This window comes from Danio aesculapii, chromosome 9, assembly GCF_903798145.1.
Source record: "Danio aesculapii chromosome 9, fDanAes4.1, whole genome shotgun sequence".
In the NCBI taxonomy this organism is placed as follows: domain Eukaryota; kingdom Metazoa; phylum Chordata; class Actinopteri; order Cypriniformes; family Danionidae; genus Danio; species Danio aesculapii.
Window position 1 is genome coordinate 49,899,901 of NC_079443.1, and position 26,074 is coordinate 49,925,974.

Genomic DNA, 26,074 nt, shown 5'->3' on the forward strand with positions numbered 1-26,074 from the left:
TTAGAAGTCTGTAGGACAGTCTGATGCAGAGTTATGAGCTCACAAAGTTTGACCCAATGTTAAGTCAATGGGACTTTTGGGATTTTTCTGGGTCGTTTTTCGGAAAACCCAAGGTCGGATCAGTTAGAAAAGATATAGCAACCCGAGTCAGACCAGTTCGAAGGTTTGACGAAAGTTTGAAGTATGTAGCTTGAAAGGCCTAGGAGGAGATACACTTAGAAATTAGTCTCAGAAGAAGAAGAAGAAGAAGAAGAAGAAGAAGAAGAAGAAGAAGAAGAATAAGTTTAAGATAGATAACAGTATGCTGGCTCTTCAAGCCACCATAATGATGATGATGATGACAATTATTATTATTATTATTATTATTATTATTATTATTATTATATTATTATATTATTATTATATTATTATTATTATTATTATTATTATTATATTATTATTATATTATTATATTATTATTATATTATTATTATATTATTATTATTATTATTATTATTATTATTATTATTATTATATTATTATATTATTATATTATTATTATTATTATTATTATTATTATTATTATTATTATTATTATTATTATTATATTATTATATTATTATTATTATTATTATTATTATTATTATTATTATTATATTATTATTATTATTATTATTATTATTATTATATTATTATTATTATATTATTATATTATTATTATTGTTATTATTATTATTATTATTATTAAGTAGGATATTGTTTATTTATTTAGTCTACTTTTATAATTTGACACATGTAAACCACTGCAGAAATGTTTTAACTAACAGGCCCACGCCATATACAGTGCAGATACGTATTAAATAACCCACTATAAATTAAAAGCATTGACGTATGCTATGTTTTTTGTTTTCACAAGCTTTGGAGATGTAAGATAAATTCTGTTTTTAAATAATAGGTCACCTATAGCTTTCGTCATGAGGCTGTGTTCAAAATGACATCAATGTTTTCAAAGTGCACTGCGAAGGGAGCACAATTGTAAACATGAAGATCGCTAAAACTGAACTTTAAATATACTTTGAAATCAAATTAAAGCTAAGAGTGATGACTTTAATGCTCTTTTATTTATTTTTTTTTAATAATTCCAAGTTTAAATGTTAGAATGTTCTAAAGGTATAGGGCATAAAAGGATAACTGGGAATAGCACACAGACAGGAACTATGTTTCTAACTACAGCTCCAGAGGCAGTTTGAGAATGTTCGTTGGAATGATGGATTTGGGAAATGCTAAATCAATGAACGGAAGAAAGTGAATAGCCGTGTGAGGAGGGGGATGAGTCAGGAAAATAAGATGCCGGATCAGATTTCCCGCACAAATTAAGCCCCTACCATTGCACTTTTTCCCATTCAAAACTATAGAGTGACATGTTTTGTGTATTCTAGAGTCTTAAGGGGGTCACACACCAGAAGCGCCGCTCGGCAGTGCTCCGCATAGCACCACGCAGCGCCATACATTTCAGAATTCTAAACATAGGTTTCTATCAGGGTACACACACCTTCACATACACCACACATTCGCATGATATTTAAAATGAAACTAATCAGATGGAGCTCTGTGGCGCAGCAGAAATATGAACGGTGTTCTGAGTCGTGGCTGGGCGACTTGCGGCGCCAATGTGTGCACCCTGATAGAAACCTATTTTTAGAATTATGAAATGAGTGGCACGGCGCGTCGCCGAGTGGCGCTTCTGGTGTGCGACCTGCTATACTTTCAACTGTCATGTGCGTGCCGTGTCGCGGCGCTGAGCGGCGCATCCGGTGTTTGACGCCCTTTAGACAACACACAACTGATAATTCTATAAACATCTTTTTTTTTTGTATTTTATAGAGTTGTCTATAGAATTTCATTGTAATAAAATTAATATTTATGCAAAAGATTTCTTAAATTATCTTAGCATCACTCAAGTTGTGTCTTTAGATTGTTTCCCAATTAAATTTAGGATTAACTTCTGCTGATTCTGATTCTGGTTATTTATTTTGAATAATAATTGTATAATAATAATAGTTCTGTTTATTATTACTAAGTATTTTTCTTTATTTATTTTATTTTTATTTATTTATTTTTTGGAGGGGGAGCTGTGCCCCAGTAGAGCTTTACGTCTAGCAATGGCCCTGCCCCTGGCAAATTATGGCTTTTATTCAACCAGCAAGTTTTTGTATTTTTTTTTATTTTTATAAATGACACAGTTTTCCCCCAAAAGATAGAAAGGTTACGTACAAGAAGCAAAATTGTGGAAAAATATATATATATATATTTCTCAGCTTTTATTTACATTTAGAATTTGCCAGGGCTATGAATAATTTCAGGCTTGACTGTATATGTATATATATATATATATATATGTATATATATATATATATATATATATATATATATATATATATATATATATATATATATATATATATGTATATGTATATGTTGTGTACAATTGTGAAGTGCTGAAAAGGTTTTTTTAAAAAAACTCTGAAAAGTGCTTAAATTTGAGTTTGAACAAAGCTGAAAACCTTATTATTGTTATTCTTGACTGAGGAAAAATAAAAATGAGCATCATGGATGACTGTGTGGTGAGTAAATTATCAGGATATTTTTATTCTGTAAGTGAACTAATCCTTTAAGGGTCTCTGCCAATATTTACACAGGCCGACACAATGCCGCCAGTCTGTGCTCTGCAGGAAAGACTAAACTCTTTATCATGGCTGTAATGGCCTGGACAGCACGTTTATACGCTTTATCTGCTTTAGAAAGACGAGCTACGGCTACATGATGTGGTGCCACATCCTGATTCTGTGTAAGAGGATACAGGCCAGAGGCTTCAGAGTTTACTTTGGGCAATATATCAATTCTGTACCACGTTTCCTTATAATAAAGCTAATAGAAAAGGCTATAGGCTCATTCTGAAAACGTGGCCCTATATACATTTCTGGAGATCTCAAGTTATGTAGCCAGAGGTACATACGGCTGCATTTCGTCTTTAAAACGAATGCTACGGGGCGGTATGACGCTGTTCCTTTTCGCGCTTACCAGCTGACCGCTTACCTCTGTGTGGACGGCTTTTCTGCTATTACCAGTTTGTCCAGTGATGACAACGGGGTTCGAGTTTGGCTAAGAACAGTTCCAGAAAGCAGGTAAGACAAAAACAAAAGCCAAAAAATAAAATAAACATGTAAATAACAGGGTGAGAATGTGGTAAAATCTGAAAACGTGGTAAAAATCAGGCAAGGGCTTCTCTTTTTCTGGATTGCTTATGAAAACATTTTCGGTTGGGTTTTTTTTTGTGAAGTGGGTGGGTGGGTCAGTCGATTGGTCGACAGTTGCCTCTGGTGGAATTACGCGAGGAGATCAGGCGCAAATGGCACTCGCGAGAGACATTTGAGATCTCAAAAAGCGTGCATAGTGGCCTCTGGTGGATACGCAAAAAAATACCTCTTGGGACGTGCTTGGTTCTCTCTAGAAATGTATATAGCAGTACGTTTTCAGAATGAGCCTGGGTTGAAAAAAAAATAGGTTTTTCATAGCATTTACAGAATATACTGCTACTCTCTGATGATTAATGTGCTTCTTTTATCCTCACTTGTAAGTTGCTTTGTATAAATGTGTCTGCTAAATGAGTAAATGTTAATGTGAATGTAATAGAGATGTGCTAAAGTTTATTCAGTATCGTTAATGAAAATAATCATTCATTTATGACTGTCTTAGAATTGTGTTGTGTTCATTCATATGTACATACATATTTTTTAGTATCAAATAAAGACAGGGTGACACGGTGGCTCAGTGGTTAGCACTGTAGCCTCACAGCAAAAAGGTCGCTGGTTCGGGTCCTGGCTGGGCCAGTTGCAGCTGGAAGGACATCCAACTTATATGCTGGATGAGTTGGCAGTTCATTCCACTGTGGCGAGCCCTGAATAATTAATGAATGACTGAAATAAAGATATTTTAAAAAGTTATTCCTATGATAGGGGATTTAATTAATTATTATTAGCTTTTGTTGTAGCATTTGTTTATTTATTTTAGCAGTTATTATAATATATATTAATATAATGATTATTCTGCTATTTCTTTCATTAAGCACACTTTATGAATGATTTTTGAACGAATGCTTTTCACTTTTTACTCATGATACTTCTTATTTGATATTTTTGCACCAATAATTTGGTTAATAGAGATAAATAAATTTATATTTGTATTATTAATATATTATTTTAATGTTAATTTGATTGCAGTTGACATTGAATTTACTTTTGTATGAATAATATATATATAGAGAATGTATTGTAATTTAATTAAATTATTATAATTTATTTAAAAATAACCTGTTTTTATTTTTTATTTTTAATTATATAGAATTTAATTTTAGGATTTTTACAATTTAATATGTTTCTTGATTTCTATTGAGTGCACATGCCTTTTTATTTCTAAACTATATTTAAACTATTATAGTTGAGTACTAAAAAAAAAATAAATAAATAAATAAATAAATAAATAAATAAATAAATAAATAAATAAATAAATAAATAAATAAATAAGCTATTTGAAGTAAAAAAATATTAACGTAAACTTAAAATATTTAGTGATATCTTATAAACTAATTTTGGGAGAAGCATGATCATAACAGGATAATTCATTATTGACAATCATTCTATTATCAAATCAGCTTAAGACCAAACCCTTATAAATAGTCAAACATGTTATGATTTGTTTTGTCTTGACTTCAGCATCCCTCCACCACCCCAACTCCACACTATTAAACCTGATACCTACTTAAATCTGAGGGGGTAGTGTTCTGGAGCCGGGCTAGACACTGTGCTTAGACCCCTATCTCTTTGTCTATCCTGACAAGGGGTATAACATTGAGTTAGGGTGCCTAGCTCAGAGCCCTCTCCCTGGACAGCATGCCGAATACACATATTCTATTTAGTCAAATATCTGTGAGTGTGAACTTGTGAAATAGGGCACTATCAAAACCTGGTGAGCTGATAAACAGTCTTTGTTGCTTTCCAAACATTGACAATAAAATTCTTGTATTTCCCCTGCAGTGACGAACCCCTGTGCACTCAATAACGGCGGCTGTTCTCACCTGTGTCTTCTGCGGGCCGGAGGTCAGGGTTACACCTGCGAGTGTCCAGATCACTTCCTGACGGTGCAGATCGCCGGTATTGCACGATGTTTACCCATGTGCTCCAGCACGCAGTACAGATGCGCAGACAATGAACGGTCAGTGTCTCTGTCTGTCAGTCACTCTCCTGTGGAGCATTCACACGGGTCATTCTGGAAAATCAGGGATTTTTGAAAGGGCTATTCCGGACATTTTAAAGTCAGGGAAATTTATTAATATTATTGGTAACACTTAGTTTAGGTAACAATTCTCGATATTGACAAACCATAATGAACAATACTAGCTTAATAAACTACTAATTAGCTGTTTAATTAATTGGTAGTAAGGTAGAAGTTGGGTTTAGGTTTTGGGAAAGATTATGAATGCGGTATAATATCACACTTTATAACTATTAATGAGGGCGACACGATGGCGCAGTGGGTAGCGATGTCGCCTCAGAGCAAGAAGGTCCGAGTCTCGACTTGGTCAGTTGGCAATTCTGTGTGGAGTTTGCATGTTCTACCCATGTTCTTGTGGGTTTACTCCAGGTGCTCTGGTTTCCACAGTCCAAAGACATGCGTTGTAGGTAATTTGGGTAAGCTAAATTGTCCGTAGTGTATGTGTGTATGTCCTGGTCCTGCGAATGTGGGTTTGAGCGTTGGGCTAACAACCCACCTCCTAAAAAACTAGATGTTATTTAACACCAACATGGTGCGGCTAAATATCAACTTCGATATAAATGGCGCTGGGAGTAACTATTAATGAACAGTTAATATCTTAATAATAGGCAGGTAATGCGCCAGTAGTTAATAGCCTTAATTGCGACCTAAACCAAAGTGTTACCTTATATTTTTTCCAAATGATGGAATATCAGGGATTTGTTTGTCATTTTAAATGCTAATTTCTAATTATCAGAATATATATTTTTTATTTTCATAACGTTGCTTCATGTGTTTAGTTTTTTGTTATGGATAGTATATTTTTTATTCCTATTTTATTCCAACTTATCATCCAGAAATCGAATGCAGTCACAAAGCTCTACCTGTTATTTGGTTTTTCCTGGATTTTGCAGGACAATTTTCTGATTATTGCAGCCTAAAATTGTTATTATTTTTTTTCTGGTCACTTTTCTTCACATTAGTGACAATATTTGTGGATTTTGTGTGTTGTTTTACTGTGAAAAAATACAAAAATTGCACATTTTAGTTCTTTATTACTTTTTTGACCTCAACACTAAAAAATCCAGGGTTCCACACAATTCCTTCATGTTGACTCGACACAAATCTATTAAGTTAACAGTAACACTTTACAATATGGTTCATTAGTTAATGCATTTACTAACATGAACTAATCATGAACAACACTTGTACAGCATTTATTAATCATAATTGAACATTTACTAATGCTTTATTATTATCCAAGTCCATTCTTGTTAACATTAGTTAATGCACCGTGAATTAACATTAACTAGCACTGAACAACTGCATTTTCATTAACTAATGTTAGCTAACATGAACAAATACTGAAGTAAATGTATTGTTTGTTCATGTTAGTAAATGCATTAATTAACATTAACTAATGAACCTTACTGTAAAGTGTGACCAAGTTAACTTAATCGTTTTTGTAAATGGAAGTGAATTGAACATAAAACTATCAGGTTTTCCCTAAAACAACTTAAGAATTGTGTTGTTTCAACTCATTTTAATAGAGTATTTTGAACAAGCAGCAAAAGTGATTTTTTTTTGACCTCAGGAATCATTGATCTCTGCATTTTATATAAAGTGAACACCGAGAGAAACAAAGAGAAAGTGTTAACCTCTTAACAATATAATGCTTGCTTTGCAGATCCAATGAAGGACTCTTAAAAAAATCCTCCAAAATGAACATTTTAAATGAAAGTGCCATATTCTCAAGTGCAAAATTGATACTAAAAATATGCTGCTCACAAACCAATTCTTTTGGCATCACCAAAGCTATTTACTTGGTCATTTTTCTTTATTCTACGGTTTAACAAAATCATCCGGTTAATATCAGGTATGTTAATTTCTACATAAATTTACAATTATTTCCTTAGATGAATTAAAAATATCCCGGACGAGCCCCCATTAAATGCACTTTCATACATGAATGACTTAAATGATCAAAATAAATAAACTGATGTTAATATCTCTTCAACAATAAAATTTAAAAAATGTCAATTGAACTAAAAATACTACTAATACTAACTAATAAAATTACAAAAAAATGCATGTTTTAACAATCTCTTGTGTTGTGTCTAAAGCGGGTCACACAAGTTTGTAGATGAGTGCTTTGTTTACAAATATAATGTTATTTGATATAAAAGATTGATAAAAATTTAACTCTTTTTTTGAGACATGTTTTTGATATCGAATTAAATTCAGCAGTCAGAGAATTACAAAACTCTGGAGAGACTGCTCAATTCGTTATAGGTCATGAATATTAAACTTATTAGTTAGTGAAAGTCAGGGAATTTGGCACACAGTTTCTGAATTATTAGCCATCCTTAATTATTAGCTCCCCTGCATATTTTTCCCCTATTTCTGTTTACCAGGAGCTCCTTCAAATACTGGGGAGTTAAACTGTTCAGTGCTTTGTTGGTAGTTAATAAGATTTTACAATTTATTTGATATTTATTAAGGAGCCAATACAATGATGAAAGAACCGGAGTATTATGATCATATTTCTTTGTTCTTGAACTTTCTCCAGAAGAAAAAATATTATAGGAAATATTATGAAAAATTCCTTGCTCTGTTAAACATCATTTGGGAAATATTTAAAAAAGAAAACAAAAACTTCACAAGAGGGCTAATCATTTTGACTTCAACTGTATGTCTGGATCCCTGAGTAATGAAGCATTCTAACATTGTTTCTCTCTCCGTGCAGCTGTATCCCCATCTGGTGGAAGTGTGACGGTCAGCGGGACTGTAGAGACGGATCGGATGAACCCTCTACGTGTCCCGTCCGGCACTGCAGGCTCGGTCAGTTCCAGTGTGATGATGGAAACTGCACCAGTCCACACTTCCTCTGCAACTCCAATCAGGACTGTCCTGATGGCTCCGATGAAGACACTGTGCTCTGTGGTACGGGACAATATAATGATATAATTTTTAACCAATTCACATGATAAATTGTCATTAATATGAACAATCAGTGAATCTTTTCTTAGTTAATCGTTAATTTGAATAATACAACGTATTGACACTCAGAACACAAGCATCCTCATCCAAAGTAATGAAAGGCTAGTGGTTTTTCATTCATTCATTCATTTTCTTTTCGGCTTAGTCCCTTTATCAATCTGGGGTCGCCACAGCTGAATGAACCACCAACTTATCCAGCACATGTTTTACGCAGCGGATGCCTTTGCAGCCGCAACCCATCACTGGGAAAACACCCATACACTCTCATTCACACACACACAGTATGGACAATTTTAGCTCACCCAATTCACCTATAGTGCATGTCTTTAGACTTGTGGGGGAAACCAGAGCCTCCGGAGGAAACCCACGCGTACACGGGGGGAACATGTAAACTCCACACAGAAATGCCAACTGAGCCAGCCGAGGCTTGAACCAGCGACCTTCTTGCCGTGAGGCAACAGCACTACCTACTGCGCCACCACATCGCCGCTAGTGGTTTTTGTAAAAAGAATTATTGAAATGAACCATTTTACAGGCCCTCACGGATTTTACAGGTATTTTTATGTTTGTGCCCTAAAGTGACATTTTGTGAAGGCTTTTCTCAATATATGGCGTTAATTGTTAAAATTCTTGTGCTTTGCTATGAAAATACATATAAGTGAAGTTTATTTATAAACTAATTTCGAGAGGATTGTGTGCTTATGATTGATCACGGCTGGTCCCACATTAGCTAACGCAATCAGATCAGATGATTCCTAACTCACTATAAATAACCAGAGTTTCTTACTTCAGTTATCTTTACTTTGAAGGATCCCCCCTTCCACTCCTACTCCTCCTCCTTTCCCTTAATGGGGTGGCATGGTGGCTCAGTGGTTAGCACTGTTGCTTCACAGCAAGAATGTCACTGGTTCAAGTCCTTAACAGACCAGTCAACTTTTCTTTGCAGAGTTTACATGTTTTCCCCGTGCTCGCTTGGGTTTCCCCCGGGTTCTCTGGTTTCCTCCCACAGTCCAAAGACATGCATGACAGATAAATTGACCAATCGAAATTGTCACTATAGTCGAGCTCTTATCCAGCAGTATATCTCTACATAGCAATCGCTAATTTGTCATTAGCCCTAAATAGGGGGGGGGGGATCTCTAGACCTACCAAAGCTCAAACTCCCCTCTCGACTGCAAGTAGGAGGGATCCCAGGGCTCGAGGATCTTGTGAACTCAGGGCTCTCTCCCGGGATAGCATGTCAAACATGCTTTATAATCAATCATCAGCTAAGTGTGAACTCTTCAAATATTTTTCCTGGAGGGACAGATTGTTAGTTTAAGTAAATTTATTTAGCAAGTTTTTTCATTTAATATTTATTTACTTTTTTTTTAAACAATTCATATTTTACTAAATTAAAATTTTTGTTTTCAGTAAGTTTTTTTAATTTAAAATATTTCAATACTGTATAAGTTTTGATTGTCTTTATTTCATTTACGTTTGTGCAACACAGGCTAATTCGGAAAATGTAGCCCTATATACATTTCTGGAGATCGCAAATTATGTAGCCAGAAGTACGTATGGCTGCATTTCATCTTTAAAACGAACGCTACGGGGCAGTAACTCCTTTTTACGCTTACTAGTTGACCGCTTACCTCCGTATGGATGACTTTTCCGCTGTTACTAGTTTATCCATTTGCTTGTCAAGTACGTCGGCGGACTTGAGACGCAGAGAGGAGCTGATACGACGACGAGGTTCGAGTCCATTAAGAACGGTTCCAGAAAGCAAATAAGACAAAAACAGAAGACAAAAAATAAAATCGATCAGTCGATCAGTCAGTCAGTTGACAGCGGCCTCTGGTGAATTTACGCGAGAACAGCAGGAGTGAATGGCAGTTGTGAGACAAATTTGAGATCTCGAAAAGCGTACACAGCAGCCTTTGGTGGATTTGCGAAAATAAAAACTGCAAAAAAAAAACAAAGTTCCTGGCATGTATTTGGCGCTCTCCAGAAATGTATATAGTGGTACATTTTTAGAATGATCCTGAATTGCATTTGTATTATATTACATTTAGTTACCAAAACAATTTTTCAAAATTTTTTTAAATATATATATTTTAATCTTTTTAAGTTTTATTTATTTTTTAATTTCTATTTTTGAATTTTTATTTTTTTATTTTTTTTATTTTATTTATGATTTTTCAATTTTTTTTAACAGAATAACCAATTTTCCAACAATTTAACCCCTTACAAATGAGGAAACAAAAAAATTATAATATAAAAATTTTTAATAAAATAAGAAAAATAATACAAAATAAATGAATAAAGAGTACTGCCATCATAAATTCTTTTCAGGGGATACATTTCTAAATCAAGTTACATTGGTGATAGGTTAATTACCCTCTAAATGTACGTATCTAAATATCTTGTAATACTTTTCCACCACTTCAGAAAAATTTCGGCTTTATTTTATTTTTAAACATAAAATATTTTCCTTCCAAGCTGCTTATTTTAGCAGATTTTTAGTTTTAATTGTAGTTAATGATGAAGACACTGAGCTGTCTATTTCTCAGCAGTGATGTAGTGTTTATGAGTTTTTCTTGTCCTGTCAGCCACTCATCAGTGTGAGTCTCATCAGTGGCAGTGTGCCAACAAGCGCTGCATCTCTGAGGCCTGGCAGTGTGACGGAGAGAACGACTGCGGCGACGGCTCCGATGAAGATCCCGCTCACTGCTCGAGCCGCACCTGCAGACCGGGACAGTTCAAGTGCAGGAACGGACGCTGCATACCCAACACCTGGAAGTGTGACGTGGACGATGACTGTGGAGACAACTCTGACGAACCTATCGATGAGTGCAGTAAGTTCACCACTCCTTAATAATTACTAACTCAGGCTCATTGGAAATACACTTGAAGTCAAATTTTTTTGTCTTTTTTAAATATTTGCCAAATGATGTTTAACAGAGCAAGGAATATTTCACATTATTTCCTATAATATTTTTTCTTATGGTAAAAGTCTTATTTGTATTATTTTGGCTAGAATAAAAGGAGTTTTCAATAAAAAAAATACATTTTAAGGTCAATATTATTAGCCCCTCTAAGCTTTTTTTTTTTCGATTGTCTACAGAGCAAACCATCATTATACAATGACTTGTCTAATTACCCCAACTTGCCTTATTAACCTAGTTAAGCTTTTAAAGGTCACTTTAAGCTGAATTATTAAAGTTATTAGAAATGAGTTATTAAAACGAATATGTTTAGAAATGTGTTGAAAAAAAATCTTCTTTCCATTAAACATAAATTGGGGAAAAGTATACAGGGGGGCTAATAATTCTGACTTTAACTGTATGTTTTTGTGAACCATGAAATATGTTGGTCCGGCGAAGTTTGCTTGCAGCTTGTGTTCAGAAATCCACTAGAGGCCACTGTCTACATTTTTAAAAATCTAAATCTAACGTGTAGCCCATGTTACCATGTTACACGCCATTTACACGTTCTTCTTGTTTCTGCATTTTATATCACCTTGTAATCGACTCATACACCCTAAACCCAGCCAATAGTGTTTTCAAAAGCAAACTTGAAGAGAAAAGCACGTTGTAGCTGTGTGCTTTTACCACGATTTCACATTGTTTTTAAGTTTTTTATCTGGTTTTTGGACTCCATTCAGCGTCCCAAGTATGACTTTGTACAAGGTGAGCTACCGAGCAAACTGTCCATGCTAGAAAAGCCATCCTTTTTGTGGTAAGCAGGTGAGGCGATTGTGTTCGATTATAAATTACAGACATTTATTTGTTTTTGGAGTATTTATTCTGTGTTTCTCAAAGTACTGCACAAAAACAATCCTTTATCCATCAATAATATGTTCCTGTTAATGTTTTAGATTCTAAACAGAAGTTATTGGCATCATTTTACCCAGAAATGTCATGCAAATGCATACCAAGGCACATAAAGTAGCCCTAGGCACATATTCCCAATGAGCCTGTGCTGATAATCACTCTCAGATGGTGAAGTAAGACATAGGTTTGCAGTATGAAGTGAATTTAAAGTCTTTAAATGATTAATTGTTGTTTAACATATTTTATTTGATTTAAGATCATTATTTTATTAAAATTATGTTCCATAGAAGAAACGCTGCTTAAAACATATGCTGGAATAGTTGGCGGTTTATTACGCTGTGGCGACCTCTGATAAATCAGAGACTAAGCAGAAGGAAAATGAATGACTAAGAAACACACAGATAAAGTCAGAATTATTAAACCCCCTGAATTATTACCCCCCTGTTTATTTTTTCCCCAATTTCTGTTTAACGGAAAGATTTTTTTCAACACATTTCTAAATATACTAGTTTTAATAACTCATTTCTAATAACTGATTTATTTTATCTTTGCCATGATGACAGTAAATAATATTTGACTAGATATTCAAGACACTTCTATACACCTTAAAGTGACATTTAAAGGCTTAACTAGGTTAATTAACCCTTCGCTAAGCCCCGCCCTCCTTAGTTACTGTTGCTACGCCTGTCAAGCTTTCGTGCCTGGCACGTCTATTACAATATGCATGCGCCGGTGTCAGACATTCCCAGGGATATAATTAGTCATTTTTGGTGAACAGGTGAGATATCTGAGAAAGCCAGATAAAAAAAGAACTGTAGTATGGATTATAGGGGTTTATTCATGACATAATAGGCAAATGATTAGAAAATAATTTTATCAACACTAAAGCTAGGTTAGCCTAGCCACCTTATATGCTAACCATTCAACAGCTTGATTCATGGACAGCAGGAGAGGTGAAATTTAAAAATGATCTAATAATAACAAATTAAACCGTGATTTCTCTTTTTAACCCAAAAGCCTGATAGACTATTGTTGTGCAGTGAAATATAGCGTTACTAACTGATGAGGAAACACGCATGAACAGTGCTTCTACATTATTCATTCATAGAAAGAACAGCCAGAGAGGGAAAATTGATGGATTTGTGCCGAATATTAGCATCATTGACCCACAACAATCCACAGTACCGATAACTGTCAGTATGTTTGTGTGCTCTTTATCCAGTTTCTATTCTAATTTGCAGTTAAGTTGAATAAATAAATAAACTAAAATGCAAAGCAAAGTATGAATAGCAGAAGTGAACAAATAGATTTTCCCTACCAGCAAATATTAATCAGACACCAAATATAAAAGCAGACACTGACCCGTATAACGTCCTCACCAATGACTAAATCTCCAAAACATCAGTGAATTGTAGCTCTGACATGGACATGAGGGTTATAAATGACTGAAAAACAGCTGCAGGTGAAGTATATTGATCACAAGTGCTCAGTTTGTGATCACATCTCGGTTTTGTTCTGTTGATATGTAATTTCAAATATTCGTAGCTTGAAACAAATATGACTGCTGTTAGTCTGACTACTATGGCGAGGGCTTAGACGGAGCAGTGCTCATAATATCGAAAAAAGAAAAAGACAGCTGGGAAACACAACCTGCCTTGTATTTTTGTAGGAAACACAGTTTAGATCTGTTTAGGGTAAGAGGTGTGTGAGTTATTGCTGTCTATCACTGAACATGTCAGGAATATCAAAAACAAAACCAGCTTAACTCCACTCCTTTAGCGCCTCACAGAGCTTGATCCACGCTGGCATTCCTCCCCTTGGGTTTTTGGTTTTGAAAAGGGAAAAAATTCCACCACCCTGTCCAAACTTTTAGGATCCCGGGTGTCAAATATACACAATTCATATGCACAACGCTTTGGCTTGTTTCCCTCGCTCGAAAGCTTGAAAGACCTCCTGCACGTAGCTACGGTTGCTAACCCATGATTGGTGTGTGGCGGTTTTCGGGTGTGGCTTAGCGAAGGGTCAAATAGGTTAACTAGGCAGGTTAGGGTAATTAGGCAAGTTATTGTATATCGATGGTTTGTTCTGTGGACTATCGAAAAAAATGCTTAAAGAAGTTAATAATTTTGACCTTAAAATGGTTTTTAAAAAATTAAAAACTGCTTTTATTCTAGCCGAAATAAAATTTCCTCGCTCTCTTAAACGTCATTTGGGAATCATATTATAAAAGAAAGAAATTCAAAGTGAATTTAATAATACTGATTTCAACTGTATCTTCTTAATGTGAATTGTCTTTGTTTTGGAGCACATTAGCTTAAAGATACGCTGAAGACTAACATATTGACACTATCACCCTTTATACTGTATGTTGATTTGAGGGTTACTTTAAGTGTAATGCAGTATTTTTCTCTGTTGTTTGCAGTGGGTCCGGCATACAGATGTGACAATCACACAGAGTTTGCCTGCAGGACGAACTACCGCTGTGTTCCTCTGTGGGCCGTGTGTAATGGACACAATGACTGCAGAGACAACAGTGATGAACAGAACTGTGGTGAGTGATGTTGGGGACTTTGGAAAGTAATGCATTACGATATTAAGATACACCCCAAAAAAGTAATAGTTACTTTTTTCTGGAGTTACTTTTGAAGGAAAGTAATGCAATACATTCCTTTTGAGTTACTTTTGCAACACTGGTGGTCAGACTTCACACATCGCACTTTATTCACCAACACCAGAGCATGCAAAAATGTAAATATTCATGAATAATACATTTATTTATATATTAGTCCCTTTACTAATCTGGGGTCGCCACAGCCGAATGAACCGTCAACTTATCCAGCACATGTTTTGCAACCCATCACTGGGAAACACCCATACACACTCATTCACACTCATACACTATGTACAATTTAGCTTATGCAATTCACCTGTACTACAAGTTTTTGGACTTGTGGTGTAAACTGGAGCACTCGGAGGAAACCCGTGCAAACAGGGGGAGAACATGCGCTAAATAAATAGGCTATAAAATACACAGTTGATCACTTAGGCTTATTAAAATATTATTTAAAAAATTGTACTGAAAGAAAAAAAAGCACAAGGAGTGCTGCTTAGAAAGAGAAACTTATTCTATTGATGTGCTTTAATTTTAGTTAGCCTACTAGAGAAATTTAATGTGTGAGCAGGATCTGAGCGGTTAGCGACTGAGTGGAGCGCATGACCATGGAGTGGAATCCTTAGCGGAGCGTCACGCCATTCAGCTTGGCTCACATGATCTGGCTGCTACACTAGCCTTTTTACCTAATTCTCCGCGTATGAACAGGCGCAGCCATTTGAATCATTTTGGCTCAAGACTTCCACTCATTTTTAAACGTTAAAAACAGCTCTTTTTACTACTTTGTCTGTATAGTCATGCAAACACTTGTTTGTAGAGTAAGTAGTTTGACCGTTTTCTGCCGTTTATTATTCCTAGTCCTTTCAAGTTCTAAAACAATCGCAAAAACGAGCACACTTCCGCATTGAAGAATAAGGTCAATATCAGTTCAGTATGTTCAGTATGATACATAACTGCCCCCTGCTGGTCATGTCTTTCTCGTGTTAGACCATTTTGTGCTGTGCCGTGCAGTACTGCAGCACTGCATGTGGTCACGTTCATTCACTCGCGCGTTCTCAGTAGCCATATTTGTATTAGAAAAACAAACATTTATGACAGTTAGTAAAATGTAGATAGTGATTAATGAACTAGGAATAGCACTAATATCAAAGTTGTTTGTTTATTTGTTTGTAATAAATGTATTGTTCATGTTAGTAAATGCATTAACTAATACAACCGTATTGTAAAGTGTTAGCAATATTTTTTATGCCAAATTTACAGATTTAGTTTCACAGGAGTCTGTGTTGTCAGTGATGTTACTGATGTACATGTAAACACACACACACGCTCTCACACACACAGACAGACAGTTGTGGTTCTCTGGTTCTCTTATCAGCTCCTCCTCGCTTCATTAGTGCCATCCTGCACAGAGAGGAGAAAGAGGAGAGATCGCTGTAATCGGACTGTAAGAATGTGCCGAGGGGTCAGGTGGATTTACCATCTCCTCCTCTTCCTTTCTTTCCTCTGTGTGCCATAATGTGCATACTTTTCTGCACCATTACCCCGTATACATACTCTAATTTTCTCCATTTATCTTCTTTTACATGAATGTCTTTAGTCAGGCACATCTCAGTTGTGTCTGTCTGTCTCTCCGCTTTAGCTGTTTAGTGTGAACTCTGGTGTTAAAGGGATAGTTCACCCTAAAAATGAAATCTGTCATCATTTAATCATCATTTTGAAGAATGCTGGTCGATGGTAACCATTGACTTCCATAGTATTTTTTCCGACCATGGAAGCCAATTGGTGCCATCAGTTGGTTCAGATAATCTTTGTGTTTGTGAGGGAAGAACAGCAATACCAACACTGTAAAAACTGCTGTAAAATTTACAGTTTTACTGGCAATTTTGGTTGCAAAATTCGACAGCACAATTGTAATTGTTACACTGCATTTGTAAATTTGACAGTATTACTGGCAACCAAAATTGCCAGTGATACTTAAAATTTTACAGCAATTTTTTACAAGTTATAAGTTCATTCAGAAACGTCCTGTCATTTGTTCATTCATTCATTTAAAAATTCATTTATTCAAATCAACGAAATTACTGTGAACTGTGACATTGTTTGACATGTGGGTTGTGTTTTCAGAGGAGTTGACGTGTGAGCCGTCGGGTGATTTTCGCTGTGATAACCACCAGTGTATCCCGCTGCGCTGGCGCTGTGATGGAGACGACGACTGTGGCGACGGCTCAGATGAACACAACTGCAGTGAGTAGCAGACCAGGTGTAATGATGTGTGAGCAAAATACAAACCAGAACATGTCTTGAGTTAACGGCACCATGAAGTCTATTATAATGCGGTTAGAATGCTGAAATTATTATTAATTATTATTTTTTCAAATATTTCCCAAAAGATGTTAAACAGAGCAAGGAATTTTTCACCGTATTTCCTATAACATTTTTACTTCTAGAAAAAGTCTTATTTGTTTTATTTTGGCTATAATAAATACAGTTTGTCATTTTTTAAAATCATTTTAAGGTCAATATTATTAACCCCCCGAGAACAAACCATCATTATACAATAACTTACCTAATTACTCTAACTTGCCTAATTAACCTAAATAACCTAGTTAAGCCTGTAAAAGTACTTTAAGCTGAATACTAGTATCTTGAAAAATATGTAGTCAAATATTATATACTGTTATCATGGCGAAGATAAAATAAATCAGTTATTAGAATCAATTTTTAAAACTATTATGTTTATATTCAAAACAATCCAATAATATCCAAAAACCACTACAATAGCGTTATATATATATTTGCTGACTTGTATATTTATATTATCCCAAATGTTTCAAAGAATGTTTCAATAGAGAGAAATAAGCAATTGTAACGAAAGAGATGGAGCATGTGCTATGTGCTTATGCCAACCCAGGCTCATTCTGAAAATGTACCTCTACAGACGTTTCTGGAGAGAGCGAAATCGGCCCTGGTGGCACGTTTTTCTGCAGTTTTTGTTTTCGTGAATCCACAAGAGGCCACTATGTACGCTTTTTGAGATCTCAAATTTGCCTCACGAGAGCAGTTCGCACCTGCTGTTCTCGCGTAAATCCACCAGAGGCCGCTGTCGACTGACTGACTGACTGACTGACTAGGCAAACAATCTACTGACCGCAAAGATGATATAATGCATTCATAAATGCATATAAATGTTCATACATTTTTTAAAAATCAACATGTTAAAAACTTTCAAGGACTTGAGATGGCTGTTAAACACATCATAACAGTCTTGTGAAAAGGGTCCATTAAGTGAGATATGTTTTAAACGTTTATTTTGCCAATAAAAATTTTTCCAAGCAAAGCCGGAGCAGAACATTTGGGTTTCTTAGATCAATACTGTGGTTTTCATTCCTGAATGAATCTGTTTTTGAATGAATCACTTGAGTCAGTGAGTCAGTGATCCATTCATAACCCAGTCACTTGCTTTGTTTTTAAATGAATCAGCCGTTTTGAACAAATCATTTAAATCAGTTATTCGGTGAATTGCTTATTAAGACTTGCCACCACTTACTTCATGAATTCATACATTTATATTAATAATTTCTTCAGAAAGGGGGGCATGACGGAGGCGCACTGGGTAGCATGATCGCCTCACAGCAAGAAGGTTGCTGCTTTTAGCCTTAGCTGGGTCAGTTGGCATTTCTGTGTGGAGTGTGCATGTTCTCCCCGTGATCGCCTATGTTTTCGCTGGATGCTCCGGTTTCCCCCACAGTCCAAAGACATGTGGTATAGGTGTATTGGATAAGCTAAATTGTCCGCAGGGTATGTGTGTGAATGGGAGTGTATGGGTGTTTCCCAGTGATAGGTTGCAGCTGAAAGGTCATCCGCTGTGTAAAACATATGCTGGAAAAGTTGGCGGTTCATTCCACTGTGGCGACCCCTGATAAATAAAGGGACTAAGCCGAAAATAAAATAAATGAATGAATGAATTTCTTCAGAAAACCAAAGTCAGTCTTTATTGATTTAAGAATGGGTAGATTGATGGTAAAAGGTGAAAATAAAGATATAACTAGGCATAGTCGAATAATAAGACATCAGTATATGGAAATGGCCATACCATGAGCCTTAGAAACTTGTTTCCTCATTCTCATGTAATATTCATAAGTTTAAAACCATGGTTAAAAGACTAATCAGAAAACAAAACAGACTGTTGCGTGACTCATTTGCATGCACTTTAGGTCAGGTTCTGTGTCATCCCAAGCTGACGAGCAGTTTTGGGTCGGATCACTACCCAAAACACAGACTGAAGTGCTGCAAACAGGATTATTAATATGCATGCCTCAAGTTATGTTTGATAAACCGCAATATTTCCCAGTAAGACAGCAGTTATTATTTTTTAAATTGATCATATTAACTTACTATGCATGTGGGACTTTTATTTATAAAAAATGGGAGACGCAGCTTGTTTACTTTGCGTTACTAAGCAACAACTGCAAGACTTTTTCTGTTTTCAGTCTCAGAAAGTTTTTAAAAATGCAAATCATAAACAAACTGTATTTATGTTATTTTTAAGCTTTTATTATGGACAAATAAATAAAAAAAGAGTAGCTCTGACATCCTTTAAACCATTTTCTCTCATTTTTCTCTGGATTTACATTTACACAAGGGTGAATAAATGATTATTATCAGATGAACTCTTCCTGTAATAAATCAGAACAACACCATCTTTCCTACTTTTAGCAGAGAAACAGTAACAGTACGGGCAGAGATGAAGAAGTTGAGAGGAACAAATTGTAAAGACAGAGAGTGTGGAGGAGTCGCCGTGATGGCAGACATGATGCTGTGAGGTGTGAAAGGTTGACAAATGTTCTGCGCTAAACCTTTGAGCTGCTTGTTGAAAATAGCTCTGATTTTTTCAGCACTTTCTCCTCCCCGCTGAAGATCTGTAGGGGTTTTGAACACAGGTCACTCCCGTGATGAATTCGGCGATGAACTCACCTCCCAAAAATGGCTTAAGAACAAGCCGTAATTCATCACAAAACCCTCTAATCCTGTGACAGTGAAGCACAGCCTCATCAGAGGTCTTTGTGTTTTACTAATATTGTTCAGATGCTTTCGTCAATTTTTATACTTGTTGTTTGATGTAGACTTGTAAACAAATATACAGCTGGAGTCAGCATTAGGCAAGGCAGGTTTATTAATAGAGCACATTTTATACACAGTGGCAATTCAAAGTGCTTTACATTAAAATGAATAAAAGAGACAAGTATAAGAAAATAAAAACAAATAATAAAAGAGATTAAAAATAGATTAAAATGTGTTAAAACCGGTTATAAAAGAATGAAAAAGAAAAGAAAGACATAATAGTGTGATCATACTTAGCCCTCCTGAATTATTAGCCCCCTGTATATTTTTTTACCCAATTTCTGTTTATCGAAAAGAAGATTTAACACATTTCTAAACATAATAGTTTTAATAGCTCATTTCTAATAACTGATTTATTTAATCTTTGCCATGAGTACATCATATTTACTTGATATTTTTCAAGACGTTGGTGGTAAAGAAGGAGCTGAGCCGAAAGGCAAAGCTCTTGATTTACCGGTCAATCTACATTCCTACCCTCACCTATGGTCATGAGCTTTGGGTCATGACTGAAAGGACAACCAGCAGTCGAATTGAGTTTCCTTCACAGGGTGGCAGGGCGCACCCTTATAGATAGGGTAAGGAGCTCTATCACCTGACAGGAGCTCAGAGTAGAGCCACTGCTCCTCCACATCGAGAGAAGCCAGCTGAGGTGGCTCAGGTATCTGTTTCGGATGCCTCCTAGGGAGACCTCGGGGAAGACCCAGGACACACTGGAGGCACTATGGCCCAATTCCAATTCTTCTTTAGCTTGAACATGTATGGCTAATGGGAAGGGTTAGATAGCCCTTCAAAATGAGATTTTTCAGGACCACACTTGAACCCAAGGGGTGAGAAAATTTCCCAGAATACACCGTCTACAAGTTTTACAAGTTTTACAACAAACAAGCACATGTTTTAAAGGGCACCTAGGTTAGCCCTTTGTTCAGATTTAATATAAGTCTTTTGTGTCTCCAGAAAGTGTCTGTAAAGTTTCAGCTCAAAACACCCATCAGATTTTTTTATTATATCTTTTATTAAATTCCTATTTATACATTTTTTCACTGGGTGGCTGTTTTGGTGTACTGCTTCTTTAAGACCAGTCCTCCCCGCCCACCGTTTCTACGTGCCTTTCTGCGTGCCTTAATCTCCTCCCTCGGCAGCGTCAGACAACAGACAGACTTAAAGGAAGCAGATCTCACGTAGCGTTTGTGAGAAATACTACAGTAAGAACTTTACCAATGAGTATTTATTGTGCAGTTGCATGGCAGGGTCACACAAAGTTCACTGGCGCGCACACACACACACCGCAGCAGACACACACAGACAGAGCGCCCGTTTAGCTTTGCACTCTTTTTGCACGCAAATGTGACAGGATACAGGTTAATCTCCACTGCTGTATGAACATTTGTTATGTTAATGTACAAAATAAACCTGATTTAATGTCCACAAACCGGGACTGAAGCGTCTTCCTTTATATTAGTTCTGACACGCGGCTGTGCTGATGAAGTAAAGCTAAGCTAAATCGCTGTAATTCATTACACACGTGCTGTTTTAAAACATTTTAAACATGTGAAACTCACTCTTGATCACATTTGATGATGATTGATGATCCTAATGAACTGAACACACCTTTTATTCCCAGTTGCTTTGCGCACGTCCTCTCTTGTTGATATGATTATACACGTGACTACCAGGACATGTTAATACACACAGCTGTCAATCAATTCGGTGGGCGGGGGGACCGCACTCCTACGTAAAGTTGCGGTCGATCTGAAAACCGCTCCAATTGGTCCACCGTTTTTTATGTTGCTAAATTGAAAAAAACGGACTGGGTGTGTTTATATCACCCCAATATGACGGTCTAAACACTATATCTACACACATGTCTGTCCAAACAGCTTGAAAAGTAGATTTTTCACCATAGGTGCCCTTTAATACATTCAAAAATAGAACAAAACTAGAATTGGAAAACTACAAAAATAGAATTGGGACTGGGCCTAAGAATGTAATGTTTTGTGTATTTTTTTACAAAAAAAAACAAGAATTTAAGCAAATCATGTCATCATTTTTGAGAAAAGCAAAATCTATCATTTTAGGCCTCAGATATTTAAAAAAAATGTCAAATGTTGGTGGGACTGAATTCTGTAAAAAAAGAAAAGAAAAAGAAATAGAAATAGAAAAAGAAAAGAAAAATACTGCATCAAATAGCAATATTAAAAATGGGTTTCAGGTGCTTTTTGCTTATGAATGCTCTCTATTTGTTGTAAAATCACTATGATGTATGGCTTATTGTTGTATTGGTTTGTGCGTCTGACCAGCCGATTCGAATATTATCTCTCGATTGAATGGGCATTAACAGCTGATAGATATGGGCCAGTAGGGGCCTTCTGTGCCTACAGAAGACTGTTATCATCCATCCACATACAATGATCACATACGGCTGCGGCCGGAAGTTAACGGGAATTATTTATATTATTCATTAAATTATCCATTAATTGTATTTTATTAATGTCTACACCTACCTTAGCCGTAAACCCAACCATCACATTACTGTAAAAAACAGATCTGGATCAGGAATCTTCTCTATTAGTATAGCTGATTAACCACACAAATTATTTAAATTATTCATTAAATTATCCATTAATTATATTTTATTAATGTCTACACCTACCTTAGCCGTAAACCCAACCATCACATTACTGTAAAAAACAGATCTGGATCAGGAATCTTCTCTATTAGTATAGCTGATTAACCACACAAATTATTTAAATTATTCATTAAATTATCCATTAATTATATTTTATTAACATCTACACCTACCTTAGCCGTAAACCCAACCATCACATTACTGTAAAAAACGGATCTGGATCAGGAGTCTTCTCTATTAGTATAGCTGATTAACCACACAAATTATTTATATTATTCATTAAATTACCCATTAATTGTATTTTATTAACGTCTACCCCTACCTCAGCCCTAAACCCGACTGTCACAGTAATGTAATAACAGATCTGGAGTCCTCTCTATTAGTATAGCTGATTAACCATGTGGATGGATGATAACAGCCTATTGAGCGGAGAAGGCCCCTACTGGCCCATATCTATCAGCTGATAACCATTGATAACGCCTATTCAATCGAGTGATAACATTGAAGCAAGTGGTCTGACACACTTAACTTGTGCATCCGCAGCTCCTCGTCCATGCACAGAGAGCGAGTACCGCTGCGACAACCTGCACTGCATTCCTGACCGCTGGGTTTGTGACCATGACAATGACTGCGAGGACAATTCAGACGAGAGAGACTGTGGTGAGTGAAAGAAAACTGCACAAAGAAAAGGCCATGGAGTATAATGAGTAGAAAGAGTATAATGCACTCTGCACCATGTTCGGCTTCATAATGCTGTCTTTTTACTGCAGATTGATCGTCAGTGGGTGATATCTCAATGCATTTGTGTCTGGATAGCATGTGAATGACTTACAGGCAGTGTGTATAATTCATTCGCCGTGGAGTGTTGAGAGATTGATTTGGATGAATGTATTTCAGAGCTGCGGACCTGCCACCCAGGCTACTTCCAGTGCGCCAGCGGACACTGCATCGCTGAGCGCTTTAAATGCGACGGCAATGCTGACTGTCTCGACTTCACTGATGAAAGTTCCTGTCGTGAGTGTGACATGCTTTTTAATGCTTTTTCAAGTCTGAAGTGCTGAGATGGATTTTGGTTATCATGCAGCGCCCTCTAGAGTCTAAAAGTGTAAAAGAAAATAGAAAAGTTTTCCACATAAGGTGAAAAACACTTACATTTTTGATTTTAGTAAAAAAAAAATGGATAAAGTTGACATGAAGTATTGCAGTATACATTACAAATATATTTACATATAGAGATCTGAAATATGACAATTTATGCAAATTATGCAAATTAGTATATTGGAACAAAAACAGTGGAAAAACAAGATAATTTTGCTTAAAAACTCACTTAATTCTGACTTATTATTATTTCTGAAAACAAGACAATATTTTTTGCTCGTCTAGAAATTGCTTCTGGATTTAAGAATTATTTAGATATTTGCACTAGAAACAAGGCAAAAAATCTACATAGGAAAAGCATTTTGCATTTTGTAATATATATATATATATATATATATATATATATATATATATATATATATATATATATATATATATATATATATATATATATATATATATATATATATATATATATATGTACGTGTGAGCGCAATTTTGTGTGTGTGAGAAAGCGGCCCTTTTTCGAGATTTTTGACAATATATATATATGTGATTTCCAAATATGAACTTTTTTGTCATATATGCAATTTGCTTATACACTCCCCGGCCACTTTGTTAGGTACACCTGTCCAACTGCTCGTTAACACAAATTTCTAATCAGCCAATCACATGGCAGCAACTCAATGCTTTTAGGCATGTAGACATGGTCAAAACAATCTGCTGCAGTTCAAACCGAGCATCAGAATGGGGAAGAAAAGAGATTTAAATGACTTTGAAAGTGGCATGGTTGTTGGTGCCAGACAGGCTGGTCTGAGTATTTCATAAACTGCTGATCTACTGGGATTTTCACACACAACCATCTCTAGAGTTTACAGAGAATGGTCTGAAAAAGAGAAAACATCCAGCGGAAGTTCTGTGGGTGCAAATGCCTTGTTGATGCCAGAGGTCAGAGGAGAATGGCCAGACTGGTTCCAGCTGATAGAAAGGCAACAGTAATTCAAATAGCCACTCATTACAACCGAGGTATGCAGAAGAGCATCTCTGAATACACAATATGTCTAACCTTGAGGCGGATGGGCTACAGCTGCAGAAGACCACACCGGGTGCCACTCCTGTCAGCTAAGAACAGGAAACTGAGGCTACAATTCGCACAGGCTCACCAAAACTGAACAATACAACATTGAAAAAACGTTGCCTGGTCTGATGAGTCTTGACATTAGCATGGTGGGATCAGAATTTGGCGTTAACAAAATTAAAACATGGATCCATCCTGTCTTGTATCAACGGTTCAGGCTGCTGGTGGGGGTGTAATAGTGTGGGGGATATTTTCTTGGCACACTTTGGGCTCATTAGTACCAATTGAGCATCGTGTCAACACCACAGCTTACCTGAGTACTATTGCTGACCGTGTTCATCTCTTTATGACCACAGTGTACCCATATTCTGATGGCTACTTCTAGCAGGATAATGCACCATGTAATAAAGCGCAAATCATCTCAGACTGGTGTCTAGAACATGACAATGAGTTCACTGTACTCAAATGGCCTCCACAGTCACTAGAACTCAATCCAATAGAGCACCTTTGGGATGTGGTGGAACGGGAGATTCGCATCATGGATATGCAGCTGACAAATCTGCAGCAACTGTGTGATGCTATCATGTCAATACGGACCAAAATCTCAGAGGAATATTTCCAGTGCCTTGTTGAATCTATGCCATGAAGGATTAAGGCAGTTCTGAAGGCAAAAGTGGGTCCAACCCGGTATAAGTAAGGTGTACCTAATAAATTGGCCGGTGAGGGTATTTCCATGTATCAAATTGGTGCGTCATGCCATATAGGTATGTCACTTTTTATTCATGCCTCCTCATAACTTTCAGTCAAAATAACTTTCCCTCAACATCATCTCTTCTCTGATAAACCTCATATCACTCAAATGAGATCCACCAATAGCAAACCACAATCATCCAGTTAACTCCCCAAGGAAAAAATCAAGCCAATGCCTACATTTCCTAACTCGAGAAGCCATTCAGATACATCCCATCATCAGATACATCAGATTCTTGATTACAGTGTTCGTCACTTTTATATATTAATTTGTGCTGACTTTGTCATGCTTGTGTTTATTTTTCAGCCACACGCTACCCGAACAGCACCTACTGTCCACCCTTCCTGTTTGAGTGTAAGAACCATGTGTGTGTGCAGCAGCACTGGATATGTGATGGAGATAATGACTGCGGGGACAACTCAGATGAGGAGCTACATCTCTGCTGTGAGAAACACACAGTCATCCATCCATCCACCCATCTATGATTCCAACCACCAATCCATCCATCCAACTCTCATTCCATCCACCCATTCATTCTTCTATCCATCCACCCATCCATTCAACCATTTACCCACCCATCTATTATTACATCAATCTGTTTTTCCATCCACCCATGCATTTATTTACCCACACATACCCACCCACAATCTGCTCATCCACCCTTCCATCAACCTCATTCTCATCC

The 26,074-nt window shown here is 36.2% G+C and overlaps 1 protein-coding gene across 1 annotated transcript in view; it reads left to right on the top strand.

Annotated features, from left to right (window-relative positions):
- The window catches only part of lrp2a (low density lipoprotein receptor-related protein 2a), a 262,973-nt gene that overhangs the window by 205,060 nt on the left and 31,839 nt on the right, over positions 1–26,074 (top strand). Inside the window, 8 exon segments of the mRNA XM_056465930.1 lie at positions 5,073–5,250; positions 8,036–8,232; positions 10,881–11,126; positions 14,527–14,655; positions 16,840–16,959; positions 23,006–23,122; positions 23,360–23,476; positions 25,696–25,833. Of these exon segments, the coding sequence (XP_056321905.1) occupies positions 5,073–5,250; positions 8,036–8,232; positions 10,881–11,126; positions 14,527–14,655; positions 16,840–16,959; positions 23,006–23,122; positions 23,360–23,476; positions 25,696–25,833 (1,242 nt within the window).